The sequence below is a fragment of the Tachyglossus aculeatus genome, chromosome X1 (assembly GCF_015852505.1).
Source record: "Tachyglossus aculeatus isolate mTacAcu1 chromosome X1, mTacAcu1.pri, whole genome shotgun sequence".
In the NCBI taxonomy this organism is placed as follows: domain Eukaryota; kingdom Metazoa; phylum Chordata; class Mammalia; order Monotremata; family Tachyglossidae; genus Tachyglossus; species Tachyglossus aculeatus.
The window spans coordinates 133227581-133246477 of NC_052101.1; the positions used below are offsets into that span (position 1 = coordinate 133227581).

The 18897-nt window shown below is 46.1% G+C and overlaps 1 protein-coding gene across 1 annotated transcript in view; it reads left to right on the top strand.

The window, feature by feature from the left end:
- The window catches only part of CDH5 (cadherin 5), an 83801-nt gene that overhangs the window by 46395 nt on the left and 18509 nt on the right, over positions 1 to 18897 (top strand). Inside the window, exons 3-5 of the mRNA XM_038740134.1 lie at positions 15212 to 15500; positions 15625 to 15741; positions 18557 to 18724. Of these exons, the coding sequence (XP_038596062.1) occupies positions 15212 to 15500; positions 15625 to 15741; positions 18557 to 18724 (574 nt within the window). The remainder of the gene's footprint in view (positions 1 to 15211; positions 15501 to 15624; positions 15742 to 18556; positions 18725 to 18897) is intronic.

An 18897-nucleotide genomic window follows, 5' to 3' on the forward strand; every position in this document is an offset into this window, starting at 1 on the left:
GTCTACCATCAATCAAGGTCAAAAAGGGGTATTGGGGCTCTACTATCAATCCAGAAAAGAAAGAGTGGTTTAGGATCTCCCATCAATCCAGGACTGAAAAGGCAATTTGGGCTCTGCCAACAACCCTGGATTGGAAAGGGGAGTTGAGCTCTGCCATAAATCCTGGATCCAAATGGCAGTTGGGGAGCTACCATAAATCTTGGAATAAGGTGGGTGTGCAGTGAATTCTAACCATAAAACAAAGATTGTAAGGGGCTGGGAGGTTGGACTCTACCATCAATCCAGGACTGAAAGGGTGGTTTGGACTCTACCATCAAAGACTGAAAGGGAAATTTGGGATCTACCATCAATCCATGAATAAAAGGGGGATTTCCACTCTAGCAGATATCCAGGACTGAAAGTTTGAGTTTGGGCTCTAATAATAATAATAATGGTATTTGTTAAGTGCTAACTATGTGCCAAGTACTGTTCTACACGCTGGCGTAGGTACAAGGTAACCCGATTGTCCCACGTGGAGTTCACAGTCTTAATCCCCATTTTACAGATGAGGTAACTCAGGCACAGAGACATTAAGTGGCTTGCTTAAGGTCACACAGCAGACAAGTGGCAGAGCCGGGATTAGAACCCACATCTTCCGGCTCCCAAGCCAGTGCTCTTTCTACTAAGCCGTGCTGCTTAGCACTTAGAGCAGTGCTTGGCACATAGTAAGCGCTTAACAAATACCATAATTATTATGACAGAAAAGGGCATTTGGGCTCCGCCATCAATCCAAAAGAGAAAAAAGTCCTTTAGGGTGTCTCATCAATCCAAATCTCAAAGGGCGGTCTGAGTTCTTCCAACAGTTCAGGACTGAGAAGGCAATCCTGGCTCTGATACTTAGCTGTGTGACTTTGGGCAAGTCACTTAACTTCTCTGAGCCTCAGTTACCTCATCTGTAAAATGGGGGTTAGGACTGTGAGCCCCACATGGGACAACCTGAATACCTTGTATCTACCTCAGTGCTTAGAACAGTGTTTGGCACATAGTAAGAGCTTAACAAATACTATTATTATTATTATCATTATTAACAGAAAGAGTTGTTTGCCACCTCCCATCAATCACTCAAGGATGGTTTGGGCTGTATCATTAACCCAGTACTGAAAGGGTGGTTTGGGTTTTACCATTAATCCAAGATTGAAGGGGGGTTTGAGGCCTACTATCAGTATTGGAATAAAAGGGAGGATGGGTTCTACCACCAAACAAGGATTGTAAGTGGGAGCCTTGGGATCTAGCATCAATCAAAGAATGAAAGGGGGGTTGGGTTCTACCCTTAATCAAGAATTTTAAGGGATGTTCGACTTTACTATCAATCCAGGTCTTCAAGACTCACTTTAATCAATCATATTTATTGAGTACTTAGTGTGTTCAGAGCACTGTACTAAGTGCTTGGGAAAGTACAATATAATGGAGTTGGTAGGGTTTGGCTCTACCATCAATTCCAGGACAGAAAGAATTGTTTGGAATCTACCATCAATACAGAACAGAAAGAGTAGTTTGGTCCCTATAGCAATCCAGAACTGAAAGGGAGGTTTTGGGCTCTGTTCTCAGTCTAAGACTAAAAGAGGGATTTGGGCTCAAACATCAATTCAGGACTGAAACAAAACGTTGGGGCTCTTCCGTCATTCTAGAACAGAAAGAGCAATTTGGGTTCACCCATTAGTTTAAGTTCTTCCATCAGCCCAGGATTGAAAGGGCGGCTTGGGATGAGCCATCAATCCAGGATTGTAAGGGGTCTTTGGGCTGTACCATCAATCCAGGACTAAGAGGGCTGTTAGGCCTCTACCATCAATCCAGGATTGAAGGGGATTGAGTAAATCCGGTGTGGGCTGGGATTGCTGAATTGTATTTTCCATACACTCAGGTCAGTGATCTGCACACAGTAAGTGCTCAGTAAATATGACTGAATAAATGAATGAATGAAAGCAGTGTGATCTATTGGAAAGAGCATGGGTCTGGGAGTTAGAGGACCTGGGTTATAGTCTTGGCTCCAACATGTATCTGCTGTGTGACCTTGGACAAGTCACTGGAGTTCTCTGTGCCTCAGTTCCCTCATCTGCAAAATGGAAAGTCAATATGTATTCTCCCTCCTACTTAGACAGTGAGCCTCATGTGGGACCTGATTATCTAGTATCTACCCCAGTGCTTAGTACAGTGCTTGGCACATAGTAAGTGCTTAACAAGTACTATCAATCAATCGTATTTATTGAGCGCTTACTATGTGCAGAGCACTGTACTAAGCGCTTGGGAAGTACAAATTGGCAACACATAGAGACAGTCCCTACCCAACAGTGGGCTCACAGTCTACTATTATTATCATAATTATTATTATCATTATTAATAAGAAGATTTAGGATCTGCCATCAGTCTCAGAATAAAAGGGCAGAATGGTGTAGTGGCATAGTGAATGTATCTACCACCCATACTTCATGCTGCTGCCCTGATTGTCTTTGTCCAGAAACGCTCCGGGCTTGTTACTCCCCTCCTCAAAAATCTCCAGTGGCTACCAATCAATCTGCGCATCAGGCAGAAACTCCTCACCCTCGGCTTCAAGGCTCTCCATCACCTCGCCCCCTCCTACCTCACCTTCCTTCTCTCCTTCTACAGCCCAGCTTGCACCCTCCGCTCCTCTGCCACTAACCTCCTTACTGGGCCTCGTTCTCACCTGTCCCGCCGTCGACCCCCTGACCCACATCCTCCCCCTGGCCAGGAATGCCCTCCCTCTGCACATTGGCCAAGCTAGCTCTCTTCCTCCCTTCAAGGCCCTACTGAGAGCTCACCTCCTCCAGGAGGCCTTCCCAGACTGAGCCTCCTCCTTCCTTACCACCTTCCCCTCCCCACAGCACCTGTATATATGTATATATATTTGTACGTATTTATTACTCTATTTATTTATTTTATTTGTACATATTTATTCTATTTATTTTATTTTGTTAATATCATCATCATCATCAATCGTATTTATTGAGTGCTTACTGTGTGCAGAGCACTGTACTAAGCGCTTGGGAAGTACAAGTTGGCAACATATATGTTTTTAATATGTTTTGTTTTGTTTTCTGTCTCCCCCTTCTAGACTGTGAGCCCACTGTTGGGTAGGGGCCGTCTCTATATGTTGCCAACTTCTACTTCCCAAGCGCTTAGTACAGTGCTCTGCACACAGTAAGCGCTCAATAAATACGATTGAATGAATGAATGAATGAATATGAACAGCGCCTGAACCTGTTTGGAAAGATTGGAATGCGTTCTGAGGCACAGAGGGTGGACAGCCCCATCAGAGGTATTCTCTGTAGAAAAAGAATCTAGTAGAACACTTTGCATCCTATTTTCTCCATAGCAAGAGCACCCAGAGGGAAACTGAATTGCTTCAAAGATTTCCATGTTATCATAAGTCAACAATGTTCGCAGGCCCCCAACTGGTTCTTGACATTTACTTGGGCTTTTTTTTCTCTTCTTAATTTCCCTCCTTTTGTTTTAAGATTCTGACTCTTATCCAAGTTTTAAATGGTCCCCGCCCTCCTTAGAGCTTACCTTTTCAAATATTAGTAGATCACTATCTTGCTCCCTTCCGTGGTTGTGGCATAGGCAAGCTCTCTAGAGTTAGTTGTGTTAATCCCGTTTGGTCTCTCCTCAGAATCCAATCCAGTTTTTCTGCTGTTTTCAGAGCTCCAATGTTCCTGTGAAGACGAAATGTTCCCTTGCTGCTAGGTGACCCCCAAGCCAGGCAAATTGCAGATTCTGATTCAGAATGTGGGCTAGGGGAAAGAGCAAGGTCCTGGTATTAGGAGACCTGGGTTCTAATTCCGGCTCTGCCATATGTGTGCTGGGTGACCATAGGCAAGTTGCTTCACTTCTCTGTGCCTCTGTTTCCTTATCTGTAAAATCAGGATTCAACACCTGCTCTCACTTCCCCTTAGACTGTGAGTCCCATGTGGAACAGGGACTATGTCTGACCTGATTAACCTGTATCTGCCCCAGAGTTTAGTACAGTGCTTGGTACATGGTAAGCTCTTAACAAATGCCACCATGGTGATGGTTAGTGGAATGGGTGGAGATCATAATGGGGCTTTGGGATCTATCAAGAAATAAAGGTGGGGTTTGGGTTCTATCCTCAAAGGAGGATTTAAAGGGATGTTTGGGAGTTACCATCAATCTGGGACATAAAGAGTAGTTTGGGTTCTCCTATCAATCCAGAACTAAAAAGTCACTTTGGATTTTATCATCAATCCAGGACTGAAAAGGAGGGTTTTTTGTTGTTGTTTGTTAACGGTATTTGTTAAACGTTTACTATGTACCAGGCATAATACTAAGCATTGGGGTAGATACAAGCTAATCAGATTGAATACAATCCATGTCCCAAGTGGGGCTCACAGTCTTAATCTCCATTTTACAGATGAAGTAACTGAGGCACAGAGAAATTAAGTGACTTGACCAAAGTGAGTGACTTGCCCAAGGTTCCACCATTAATCCAGGATCCTAAGGGGGATTTGGCCCCTACCATGAATCCAGGACTGAAAGAACCATTTGGGCTCTGTTAGGGACCGTCTCTATATGTTGCCAACTTGTACTTCCCAAGTGCTTAGTACAGTGCTCTGCACACAGTAAGTGCTCAATAAATACGATTGAATGAATCAATCCAGAGCAGAAAGAAGGGTTTGGGATCTCCCATCAATCCAGAACTCATAGGGTGATTTGAGGTCCTACCATCACCAGAACTGAACAGATGATTTGGGAATCTATCACCAAACCAGGAAATAAAGTACCTGTTAAACTCTATCAATCCAGGACTGAAAGGGAAGTTTGAGATCTGCCAAGAGAGAAGCAGCATGGCTCAGTGGAAAGAGCACGTGCTTTGGAGTCAGAGGTCATGGGTTCAAATCCTGGCTCCGCCACTTGTCAGCTGTGTGACTTTGGGCAAGTCATTTAACTTCTCTGTGCCTCAGTTACCTCATCTGTAAAATGGGGATTAAGACTGTGAGCCCCCCGTGGGACAACCTGATCACCTTGTAAGCTCCCCAGTGCTTAGAACAGTGCTTTGCACATAGTAAGCACTTAATAAATGCCATTATTATTATTATTATTATTAACACCAAGTGACAGTTGTAAGTGGGGAAGGGGGGAAGAGGGGATTGAAAGCTACAATTATTCTTGGAATAAAAGTGGTTTGGGGCTCTGCCATCATGAGAAGATGATTCAAGACTGAAAAGGTAGTTTTGACTCCACCATCAATCCAGGACTGAAAGATCAATTTGGTATGAAACCTGGCAGAAAATGGGTGTTTCGACTATGCCAACAATCCTGGACTGAAAAGATTGGATTTCGGCTCAACCACCAATCATTCATTCATTCATTCATTCATTCAATCATATTTATTGAGTGCTTACTGTGTGCAGAGCACTGTACTAAGCGCTTGGGAAGTACAAGTTGGTAACATATAGAGATGGTCCCTACCCAACAGTGGGCTCACAGTCTACAACAAAAAGTGTGGTTTGGGATATACCATCAGTACAGGAATATAGTGTGCATTTGTGGACGGGGGTTGGGCATTTTGCCTGTAAAAACAGCTTAGGACTCAAGGGTCAGGTTTAGGTTCTACCATAATTTCCAGGTAGAAGTGGGTATTTGGGCTCTACCATCAATTCAGAACAGAAAGACTGGTTTCTTATCCCCCAGGACTCAAAGGGCAGTTTGAACTCTGCCATCAGTCCAAGATTGCAATGGGGGATTGGGCTCAGTTATCAATCTCAAAATAAAATGGGGTGATTGGGCTATACCATCAATCCAGAACTGGAGGTGGGGTTTGGACTCTACCATCTATCTGGAACTGGAAGAGGCTTTGGACCCTACCATTAATTTGAGACTAAAAGAATGGGTTTTGCCTCTCCACGTTGTGGAAAAATCACCTTCGGGCTCTTCCATCCCTAACATTTTTATGGGAATTAATGCCTGATCCCTCACTATTTCAACAGTCCCCAAAGCAGTGTAGATGATAGCTTCATTAGCAGGATTCGTGCATCGTTTTTATGTCTTTGAATCCAATTTCCATGTTCTAATTGAAAAGCCCTGATGTCTCCAATATAAGAAAAATTAATTATCCTGACATATTTTATGTTCCACAAGTTCTACAAGGATAAATCTCCTTAGAAGGAGGCCCAGTTTTAATGGTATACATGTTTCATCCACCTCTCCTTTTGCAGTTGGAATTCCTGGGATTTCAAATGCCAGTACTGCAAGAAACCATGGCCTGATATCAAGAGGTCAGGAACTGGGTCTCCTCTGTGTCCATAGAGTGTATCCTTCTAAAATCTCATTTCCTCCAGGAAGTCTTCCCCATGTGATTCCCAACATCCCAATCACATCACCCTTAGCACCTCTGGATTTGATTCCTATACTCAGCACTTCTGGACACATGTTCCTTGGATTGACTATTGAGTTATTTCATCCTGACATACTTGTACTGCTCTGGTTATTAATCAAGATAGTAGTAAGCATTGACTATATTACCAACACTGTGCTAAGTGCTTGGGTTGATGGAAGATCATACTATTGGATACAGTTCCTGTGCCCTACGGGGCTCACAGACTAATATTACCCCCACCCCCAACCCCATGGTACTTAGTACATATTTTTAAATTGTATATTGTAAATTATCTATTTATTCAAATTAATGTCTGCTCCCCCTCTAGACTGTAAGCTCGTTATAGGCAGGAAACATGTCTGCTAATTCTGTTGTATTGTACTCTCCCAAGCACATAGTATGGTGCTCTGCGCATAGGAAGCACTCAATAAATACCAGTGATTGACTGATTGATTGAAAAGGAGAGCAGGTAACTTCCCATTTTACAGAGAAGGAGACAGAAGCCCAGAGATGTGATTATTATTATTATTATTATTATTAATAATGGCATTTGTTAAGCACTTACTATGTGCCAAGTACTGTTCTAAACACTGGGGTAGATACAGGGTTATCAGGTTGTCCCATGTGGGGCTGACAGTCTTAGTCCGCATTTTACAGATGAGGTAACTGAGGCACAGAGAAGTTAAGTGACTTGCCCAAAGTCACACAGCTGACAAGTGGTGAAGCTAGGATTCGAACCCATGATCTCTGACTCCCAAGCCCGGGCTCTTTCCACTAAGCCATGCATGTTAAGTGACCTCCCAAGGTCTCACAGGAGGTCAGTGGCACAGTCGTAATCAGGCATCCATCAAGGGGCCCCCCCGCAATCGAAGATGATAAGGGTAGGGAGAGGGAACTGGAGACAGACACGTAAGGAGAGATGAAACACTAAAACAACATAAAAGACAAAGACAAATCCAGCAAAGAAAAACAAAGATCAAAAGAGTGCTGGGGCTAGAGGAGCAATATTTCTGTCTCCTCAGAGCTCTGAATCCCACAAACACGGGCAAACCAACGTTCTAAGTTTTGCGGGATCTTTGAGCCACCCGCTGCTGGGGTTCTTCCCACCTCGGTGGAGCAGGGCAGAATGGGATGGGAATGCGGAGGCCCTGGGCCACGGGTTACTGACGAGGTAGCATGACTGTTCTGGACTAAATGCTGGGACCAGTACCTGGGTCTTCTGACCCATTCATTCATTCTATTGTATTTATTGAGCACTTACTGTGTGCAGAGCACTGTACTAAGTGCTTAAATACCATACTCCCAGTCCTGGGCATTTTGCTAATTTTGGTCTATTTCCCCCATGATATCGTGGGCTTCTGCAGGGCAAGGAACACGTGCCTCTTGCTTCTGCCTTCCTCACCAAGTGCATAGCACAGTGCTTTGCACTCAGTAGGCCTTCAGTAAATCCACTGATTGATTGAGTGATCAGGAAAGTGACACTTGGTCTCAGTCCCTCTAAGTGGTATGTTCCTTGCAGGAAGGGATCGTGTCAATCAATCAATCAATCAATGGTATTTATTGAGCTCTGAATGTCTACCAACTCTGTTGTGTGGTACTCTCCCAAGCACTTAGTACAGTGCTCTGCACACTGTAAGAGCTCAATAAATGCCTTTGTTGATGGATTGATTGGTCTGCTTAGTAAAAATGGATGATGATAACGCTGATGAGGCGGATGGTGACGGAGACGCCTGCAATAAAGATCTCTCTCTCCTAGAATTAGAGCAGACCTGCGTCAAACATATATGTTTTGCATCAGGCAAAAATTCCTCACCCTCGGCTTCAAGGCTCTCCATCACCTCGTCCCGTCCTACCTCACCTCCCTTCTCTCCTTCTACAGCCCAGCCCGCACCCTCCGCTCCTCTGCCGCTAATCTCCTCACCGTGCCTTGTTCTCACCTGTCCTGCCATTGACCCCCGGCCCACGTCATCCCCCTGGCCTAGAATGCCCTCCCTCCGCACATCTGCCAAGCTAGCTCTCTTCCTCCCTTCAAAGCCCTACTGAGAGCTCACCTCCTCCAGGAGGCCTTCCCAGACTGAGCCCCCTCCTTCCGGTCCCCTTCCTCCCCCTCCCCATCCCCGCCTTACCTCCTTCCCTTCCCCACAGCACCTGTATATATGTATATATGTTTGTACGTATTTATTACTCTATTTATTTATTTATTTTATTTGTACATATTTATTCTATTTATTTTATTTTGTTAATACATTTTGTTTTGTTCTCTGTCCTCCCCCTTCTAGACTGTGAGCCCACTGTTGGGTAGGAACCGTCTCTATATGTTGCCAACTTGTACTTCCCAAGCGCTTAGTACAGTGCTCTGCACACAGTAAGCGCTCAATAAATATGATTGAATGAATGAATGAATGAATGAATGAATATGTGGTTTACAGTTCTTGCTGGGTAATAATAATAATAACAATAATGATAATAATGGTATTTGTTAAGCACTTACTATGTGCCAAACACTGTTCTAAGCAATGGGGGAGATACAAGGTGATCAGGTTGTCCCATATGGGGCTCACAGTCTTAATCCCCATTTTATAGATGAGATAACTGAGGCACAGAGAAGTGAAGTGACTTGCCCAAAGTCACACAGCTGACAAGTGGCGGAGCTGGGATTAGAACCCATGACCTCTGACTCCCAAGCCCGTGCTCTTTCCACTGAGCCACGCTGCTTCTCTACTATGCTTCTACTAGGGGTGCTAGTAGTCCATTTGTTGAACACTACGGAGGGGCAAGCTTGCTTTCAATCAGGCCATCAAGTGGGAGCATTTAGTGAGTGCAGAGCACTGTCCTAAACATTTGGGAGAGTGTAAAAGAAGCCAAACACACATTTCTTGCCCTTAAGGGTCTTCCAGGCTAATGGAAGAGACAGACAGGGAGTCACAGGTGTTTTACACACAGTGTGAGTGGGAAGAAGAACAGGGCTAGAAAAGGGAGTCTATGTCAGGGGTGAAAGAGTTGAATAAATAAGACTGTGTACAAGGAAATATACCTCTTTATGTGAGTGCTGAGGATAGGAATAAGGAGGATCAGGCTGAGGCTAGCTCTGCAGCCCTGTTGGAACCAAGAACCAAGACCCCCATCTCCTCCCCCAAATGCTGCCACATCAAGCTAGAGTATTTATTGAGCACTATGTGCAGAGCACTGTACTAAGCACTTGGGAGAGCACACTATAACAGAGTTGCTAGAAATGTTCCCTGCCCACAACGAGCTCACAGTCTAGAGACGAGCTTACAGAGTTCCCCAGAGTGCTGTCCTAGTTGAGACAAAAAGGGGCAGGGATAATCTTCCTGCTTCCTTCTTGCCTCGGACGCCTGTTTAAACTTGAAACCTTAGTTTCCTCTGCTCCCGTAAGCGTTGTTTGCGTTCAGCACTCTGCTCTCCAGCCCAGCAGAAAGGACGGGGACAGCGACTGAATGGGACTCAAAAGAACAAAGGTGGAAAATGGAGCCTACCAAAAAAAGGCTTTTGAGATTAAAATGAAACACTTCCCCACTCAGGGAAGACACACTTCCCCGGTGAATTGAAAACAGTGAAACATCAAAGGGATTCTATGACTGTCCATATGAATCTAGGAAACATGACCCCTGGTAGGGCCAGAACAATGCCCTGGCAAATCAGGGAGATGACGGTTTCCAGGATGGTGAACCAGATGGTAAATTTGAAGAGCAATTCCTAGCTACCAGGAGTGGCCCAGTGAAGGATCTGAAAGGAAGTTTCCCTCTGAGTTATGAAAAATATGTGTGTGTGTGTGTGTGTGTGTATGTGTGTGTGTGTGTGTGTGTACACACACGTCCTTCATGCTCACGACTGAAAGTGAAATTCACCCATGGCACAAAACTCATCAAGAGGGAAAGAGATGGGTTTAAAAGGGCGGAGGGGGCCAGTGGGGGAGAGATGAGCCTGGAACAGCAGACCCCAAGGGAAATCCCTCTCGAAGTCTCTTTTAAAAACCAACTGTTGTGTGTGCGTGTGTGTGTGTATAGCTGAGGATGTGTGTGGATGGGAGATTATGAATGTGTACGCATGTGTTTATGAGAAGCAGCATGGCTCAGTGGAAACAACACAGGCTTTGGAGTCAGAGGTCAGGGGTTCAAATCTCGGCTCTGCCAATTGTCAGCTGTGTGACTTTGGGCACGTCACTTCACTTCTCTGTGCCTCAGTTACCTCATCTGTAAAATAGGGATTAAGACTGTGAGCCCCCTGTGGGACAACCTGATCACCGTGTAACCTCCCCAGTGCTTAGAACAGTGCTTTGCACATAGTAAGTGCTTTACAAATGCCATCATTAATTAATTAATGATGATTAATGATTAATGATTAATTAATTAATTAATTAATTAATTAATCTGTGGATGTGTGAGAGTCTGTGTTGTATACAGCTGTAGGAGTGTGCGAGTCTGTTTACGTGTGTGTGTGTTTCTGTGGTTTCAGTCCATGTTTCCCCACTCCTCAAGAACCTCCAGTGGTTGCTCACCCACCTCCGCATCAGACAGAAACTCCTCCTCATCGGTTTTAAAGCAATCACTTTGCTCCTCCTATTACTCCTCGCAACTCTCCCATTACAACCCAGCCCGCATACTTCGCTCCTCTAACACTAACCTTCTCACTGTACCTCGATCTCATCTATATTATTATTATTATCATTATTCTTATTATGGTATTGGTTAAGTGCTTACTATGTGCCAGGCACTGTACTAAGCACTGGGGTCGATACAAGCAAATCAGGTTGGACACAGTTCCTGTCCTGCATAGGGCTCACAGTCTTCATCCCCATTTTCCAGATGAAGTAACTGAGGTGCAGAGATGTGAAATAACTTGCCCAAGACCACACGGCAGGCAAGTGGCGGAGCTGGGACTGTCTCACTGCCAACCTCTTGCCCTCATCCTGCCTCTGGCCTGGAACACCCTCTTTCTTCATATCTGACAGATGATCACTCTCCCCACCTTAATAATAATGATGGTATTTGTTAAGTGCTTACTATGTGCCAAGCACTGTTCTAAGCACTGGAGCAGATATAAGGTAATCAGTTTGTCCTATGTGGGGCTCACAGTCTCAATCCCCATTTTACAGATGAGGGAACTGAGGCACAGAGAAGTTAAGTGACTTGCCCAAGGTCACACAGCTGACAAGTGGCAGAGCCGGGATTAGAACCCATGACCTCTGACTCCCAAGCCTGGGCTCTTACCACTAAAAGCCACGCTGCTTCTCTAAGCCTTATTGAAGGCACATCTCCTCCAAGAGGCCTTCCTTGACTTAGCCCTCATTTCCTCTTCTCCCACTCCCTTCTTCATCATCTTCTAGACTGTGAGCCCACTGTTGGGTAGGGACTGTCTCTATATGTTGCCAACTTGTACTTTCCAAGCACTTAGTACAGTGCTCTGCACACAGAAAGTGCTCAATAAATACGATTGATTGATTGATTGATTGATTGATCCTGATTTGCTCATCATCATCATCATCATCAATCGTATTTATTGAGTGCTTACTGTGTGCAGAGCACTGTACTAAGCGCTTGGAAAGTACAAGTTGGCAACATATAGAGACAGTCCCTACCAAACAGTGGGCTCACAGTCTAAAAGGGGGAGACAGGGAACAAAACCAAACATACTAACAAAATAAAATAAATAGAATAGATATGTACAAGTAAAATAAATGAATAAATAGAGTAATAAATATGTACAAACATATATACATATATACAGGTGCTGTGGGGAAGGGAAGGAGGTAAGATGGGGGGGATGGAGAGGGGGACGAGGGGGGAGAGGAAGGAAGGGGCTCAGTCTGGGAAGGCCTCCTGGAGGAGGTGAGTTCTCAGTAGGGCCTTGAAGGGAGAAAGAGAGCTAGCTTGGCGGATGGGCAGAGGGAGGGCATTCCAGGCCCGGGGGATGACGTGGGCCGGGGGTCGATGGCGGGACAGGCGAGAATGAGGTACGGTGAGGAGATTAGCGGCAGAGGAGCGGAGGGTGCGGTGTGGGCTGTAGAAGGAGAGAAGGGAGGTGAGGTAGGAGGGGGCGAGGTGATGGAGAGCCTTGAAGCCCAGTGTGAGGAGTTTCTGCCTGATGAGCAGATTGATTGGTAGCCACTGGAGATTTTTGAGGAGGGGAGTAATATGCCCAGAGCGTTTCTGGACAAAGACAATCCGGGCAGCAGCATGAAGTATGGATTGAAGTGGGGAGAGACACGAGGATGGGAGATCAGAGAGAAGGCTGATGCAGTAGTCCAGACGGGATAGGATGAGAGCTTGAATGAGCATGGTAGCGGTATGGATGGAGAGGAAAGAGCGGATCTTGGCAATGTTGTGGAGCTGAGACTGGCAGGTTTTGGTGACGGCTTGGATGTGAGGGGTGAATGAGAGAGCAGAGTCGAGGATGACACCAAGGTTGCGGGCTTGTGAGACGGGAAGGATGGTAGTGCCGTCAACAGAGATGGGAAAGTCAGGGAGAGGGCAGGGTTTGGGAGGGAAGACAAGGAGTTCAGTCTTGGACATGTTGAATTTTAGGTGGCGGGCGGACATCCAGATGGAGATGTCCTGAAGGCAGGAGGAGATGCGAGCCTGGAGAGAGGGGGAGAGAGCAGGGGCAGAGATGTAGATTTGGGTGTCATCAGCGTAGAGATGATAGTTGAAGCCGTGGGAGCAAATGAGGTCACCAAGGGAGTGCGTGTAGATCAAGAACAGAAGGGGACCAAGCACTGCTCCCTTTATTCACCCCTCCCTCAGCCCCACAGAACTTATGTATATATCCATAATATATTTATTTATACGAATGTCTGTTTCCCCCTCTATAGACTGTAAGCTTCTTGTGGACAGGGAATGGGTCTGTTATATTGTACTCTCCCAAGCACTTGGCACAGTGTTCAACACACAGTAAGCACTCAGTAAATATGATTGACTGATTAGCAATTAGGGGGTCTGTGACAGAACAATGGCCCCTGTTTCCCAGCCCAGGGCTATTTCCACTGCTCATTCATTCATTCATTCATTCAATCATATTTATTGAGCGCTTACTGTGTACAGAGCACTGTACTAAGTGCTTGGGAAGTACAAGTTGACAACATATAGAGATGGTCCCTACCCAACAACGGGCTCACAGTCTAGAAGGGGGAGACAGACAACAAAACAAAACATGTGGACAGGTGTCAAGTCGTCAGGACAAACAGAATTAAAACTAAATGCACATCATTAACAAAATAAATAGAATAGTAGATATGTACAAGTGTTTTAAGTGCTGGGGAGGTTACAAGGTGATCAGGTTGTCCCATGGGGGGCTTACAGTCTTAATCCCCATTTTACAGATGAGGTAACTGAGGCACAGAGAAGTTAAGTGACTTGCCCAAAGTCACACAGCTAACAATTGGCGGAACCGGGATTTGAACCCATGACCTCTGACTCCAAAGCCCGGGCTCTTTCCACTGAGCCACGCTGCTCCCATCATCCCCTTTGGCTCATAGTCATTTGATCTGTTAATAACTATAATTAATTATTATGTTTGTTAAACTCTTACTATGTGACAAGTACTGTACTCAGCGCTGGGGTAGATATAAGTTCATCAGGTTGGACACTGCCCCTTTCTAGAGGAGAGGGAGAACAGGTATTGAATCCCTATTTTGCAAGCAGCATGGCATAGTGAATTGAGCACAGGCCTGGGAGTCAGCAGGTCATAGGTTCTAATTCCAGCTCCACCATTTGTCTGCTGTGTGACCTTGGGAAAGTCACTTTACCTCTGTGTCCCAGTTTCCTCATCTATAAAATGGGGGCTGTGAGCCTGATGTGGGACAGGGATTGTGTCCAACCCTGTTTGCTTGTCCCCACCCCAGCACTTAGTACAGTGCCTGGCACATAGTAAGCGCTTCACAAATACCACAGTCCCCCCTCTCTAGACTGTAAGCTCCTTGTGGGCAGGGACCGTGTCTGTTTATTCTTGCATTGTACTCTCCAAGCACTTAGTACAGTGCTCTGCACACAATAAGCACTCAATAAATATGATTGAATGAATGATTGAATGAGATGGGGAACTTGAGGCACAGAGAAGTGAAGTGACTTGCCCAAGGTCACACAGCAGACAAGTGCCAATCTAAACTGGGATTAGAACCCAGGTCCTCAGACTCTGAGTCCCAAGCTCTTTCCACTAGACCACTCTACTACTGTTGCTGGGAAAAGGTTTTTCTTTCCAACAGGGAAAAGAGAAATGATTTCTCTCCCTTGCATAGCTCCTGTATATCACAAATATCCCCCAGTAATAGCAGCATTCACTCTGTCTTGCAGGCTGAAATAGAAGAGTTTCCACAGTTGGACCAAACACAAGTCATAAAACCCTTTGAGGATCTGAGGCTAATGCCACTTTTCTGCTAATTCCTGGACCTGTTTGTTTCCCCCACTAGATCGGAAGATCCTTGAGGCTAGGGAGCATGTCTACCAACTATATTGTATAGTACTCTCTGAAGCACTTAATACATTGCTCTGCAACAGTAAGCACTCAATAGATATGACCGATTGATTGACTGATTGATTGATTGGACCTATTTTGGAGTCAAGATTTGGGCCACATTCTTGGCCACCACGTAATCATCGTCATCATCATCAGTGGTATTTATCGAGTGCTTACTGTGTGCAGAGCATTGTTTTAAGCACTTGCGAAAGCACGATGCAACAGAGTTGGTAGAAACATCCCCTGCTCGCGACGAGCTTAGTGTAGAGTTTACAGTCTACATTCTTATGTCATGTCACTTGCTAAGCTTTTGCGTTCCCTATTAATTGCTTGAATTCCATGCCCTAGATCACCTCCAGTGTGAATAACAAAAATGCCAAGTATGTGCTGCAAGGGCCTTATGTCGACACCATTTTCAAAGTGAAGGAAGACACGGGAGATATATATGCCTATGAAAAACTGGATCGCGAGAAGATAGCTGAGTACCACCTGACAGCCCTGATCATCGACAAGTACACCAACAAGAATCTGGAACCGCCCTCCAACTTTACCATCAAAGTCTATGATGTGAATGACAACGTGCCAGAGTTTGTGCAGAAGGAGTTTAATGGCTCCGTGCCAGAAATGTCGCCCGTTGGTAAGTCCTTTTCAAATCGTTGGCTGGCTTTCCATGGTTGCAAAATCGGGGGAGAGCGCTAGTGTCTGCGAAGGAGGCTGAGAGGCCCAGATGTTCCCAACTGCTTCGCTCATTCTCTCTCCAGGGACCTCGGTCACCCGAGTGACAGCTGTCGATGCGGATGATCCAACAGTAGCGGGCCACGCCATTGTGCAATACACCCTCATTAGTGGCCAAAAGTACTTCGTGGTTGACCCCACCGGTAAGTCGGATCTCCTGACTCCAACCTTGCCTCTTTATTCTAATATGCCAAGGTCAGGGTTGACTGGACTGGGGTTTTCACCAACTGGGGCCAACGCTTTTCTGTTTCTTGATGCCTGCTTCTAACAATCTGAGCCATTTGGGAGGGTGGGAAGGGGCAGGAGGGGTGGGAGGGAGCGGACAGTCTGCCCAGAAGGAGGCCCCAACCTGCTCCAGCAGGGACACGTGCAAGAGAAAAGCAACTGGTTGTCTCCACCCAGAAGGCCCCGAGCTCAAGGCAGAGACGGAGCCTTTTCTTTCAAAACTGGAGCCGGACAGGAAAGGGATAGGTCAGAGATGGCCAGTGGTAATACCAGGATTGGAGAGTGTTCCAACATGATCCGCTTTCCAAATGGGCTCCCTCCCTTCCCTCCTGCCTCTCACCCTTGTCAGGCTGCCCTATGATGTGTGTTTGGCAGTGGTGGGCATTCTGGTGTCCCAGATACTGCAGGGCTTGAGGGCCAAATGGGGGAAACACTTTTTGGGGGGGTTGCTTTTATGGTATTTGTTAAGTGCTTACTATACGCCAGGCACTGTTCTAAGCACTGGGGTAGATACAAGTTGATCAGGTTGGACACAGTCCGTGTCCCATATGGGGCTCACAGTCTTAATCCCCATTTTACAGATGAGGTAACTGAGGCCCAGAGAAGTGAAGTGACTTCCCCAAGGTCACAGAGCAGACAAGTGGTGGAGCCGGGATTAGAACCCAGGTCCTCTTGACTCCCAGACCAGTTCTCTATCCACTATTCATTCATTCATTCATTCATTCATTCATTCATTCATTCAATCGTATTTATTGAGTGCTTACTGTGTGCAGAGCACTGTACCAAGCACTTGGGAAGTACAAGTTGGCAACATATAGAGACGGTCCCTACCCAACAGCGGGCTCACAGTCTAGAAGGGGGAGACAGACAACAAAACAAAACATATTAACAAAATAAACTAAATAGAATAAATATGTACAAATAAAATAAATAAATAGAGTAATAAATACGTACAAACATATATACATATATACAGATGCTGTGGGGAGGGGAAGGAGGTAAGGTGGGAGAATGGGGAGGGGGAGGAGGGGAAGAGGAAGGAGGGGGCTCAGTCTGGGAAGGCCTCCTGGAGGAGGAGGAAGGCCTCACTAGGCCACACTGCCCCTCTAGCTCATTGAAGATGACAAGTAGGGTGGCTCTTCTCATATGTTTGAACCGCTGCCACCCAAGGATTTCTCTGGGCCCCCATCTCCCCCTTTCAACCAAAGTTTGTGGCAGAATCTTCATAGATAGATGGAATTTATGAGCACTTAAGTGTTGTCCCCCAGACCCATCCCTTTCTGAACTACTTTGAGTGTCACTGTCAGCGATGGCTTACCAAGTGGGAGAGGGTGAAAGAGCATCTTCTGCTGTTGTGGGGTCAGAGCTATTCTGCTCTTTTTTTAAATGGTGTTTGTCAAGCACTTACTCTGTGCCATGCACTAGACTAAGCCCTAGGGGAGAGACAAACTCATCAGGTTGGACACAGTCCCTGTCCCACATGGGGCTCACAGTCTTAATCCCCATTTTACAGATGAGGGAACTGAGTCACAGAGGAGTGAAGTGACTTGCCCAAGGTCACACACATGATGATGATGATAATAATAATAATAATGATGGTATTTGTTAAGCGCTTACTATGTGCAAAGCACTGTTCTAAGCGCTGGGGGGGATACAAGGTGATGAGATTGTCCCATGTGGGGCTCACAGTCTTAATCCCCATTTTACAGATGAGGTAACTGAGGCTCAGGGAAGTTAAGTGACTTGCCCAAAGTCACACAGCAGACATGTGGCGGAGCCGGGATTCAAACCCATGATGACATTTATTAAGCGCTTACTATGTGCAGAGCACTGTTCTAAGCGCTGGTGAGGTTACAAGGTGATCAGGTTGTCCCACGGGGGGCTCACAGTCTTCATCCCCATTTTACAGATGAGGGAACCGAGGCCCAGAGAAGTGAAGTGACTTGCCCAAAGTAACACAGCTGACAATTGGCAGAGCCAGGATTTGAACCCATGACCTCTGACTCCAAAGCCTGGGCTCTTTTCCACCGAGCCACGCTGCTTCTCTACGTATGTGCTTGACACATACGTTTCAATCACAGATTCACTGGCTGCCACTCAGCTTTTGGTCGGGTGCTTTGTCTCCCCAGAAAGGGTCCCAGAAGAGCCCGACTCCAGGGGGCATCATACTGACTTGGAGCTGGGAGAATGTTAGGGGTGGGGGCTTGGGGGAGGAGAAGGGTCCTGGGTACCTCTCTATTGTAGTGGGCCCTGCTTTGGTGGGCTCTGGAATAATATGGTATTTGTTAACCGCTTACTATGTGCCAGGCAGTGTACTAAGCGCTGGGGTGGATAGAAGCAAATCGAGTTGGGCACAGTCCCTGCCCCACATAGGGCTCACAGTCTCAATCCCCATTTTACAGATGAGGTAACTGAGGCCCAGAGAAGTTAAGTGGCTTACCCAAGGTCACACAGCAGATGAGTGGTGGAGTTGGAATTAGAACCCATAACCTTCTGACTCCCGGGCCCGTGCTTTATCCACTACACCAATCTGCTTCTCACACCAGGTTGCTACTCTGGAAAGCTCCCGAGTGGGGGCTGGGTAGAGCAGCTGTGCTTTTCAAGCCCTCCTCTTACCTCTTACCTTGTCTTTCCTAGCCTAGGCGTTTGCTCTTCAGCCCTCCTCCCTCAGTTATCGAGCACAGTCTCCACTGCATACTGACCCCTGCACCGTCCACTAACCATTTCTTCCAGGAGTCATTTCTACCGCCGTGAATGATTTGGACCGAGAAAAGCAATCTTACTATGAGATTGTGGTGCAGGCCAAAGATTCCCCTGGCCTGTATGGTGGAGACTCGAGCACGGCTACAGTCAAAATCACTCTGACTGACATCAATGACAACTTCCCCAAGTTCACCCAAAGTGAGTCTGGCGTGCGGTTGGGGGCGGAGGAGCGGGAGGAGGGAACATTTGGGGAAATGCCCAGCTGCAAAGTCATAGTCAGGGTTGGGGCGAATCAGATGGATAATAATGAAAACAATAATAATTGTGGTATTTGTTAAGCACTTACTTTGTGCCAAGCACCATACTAAGCG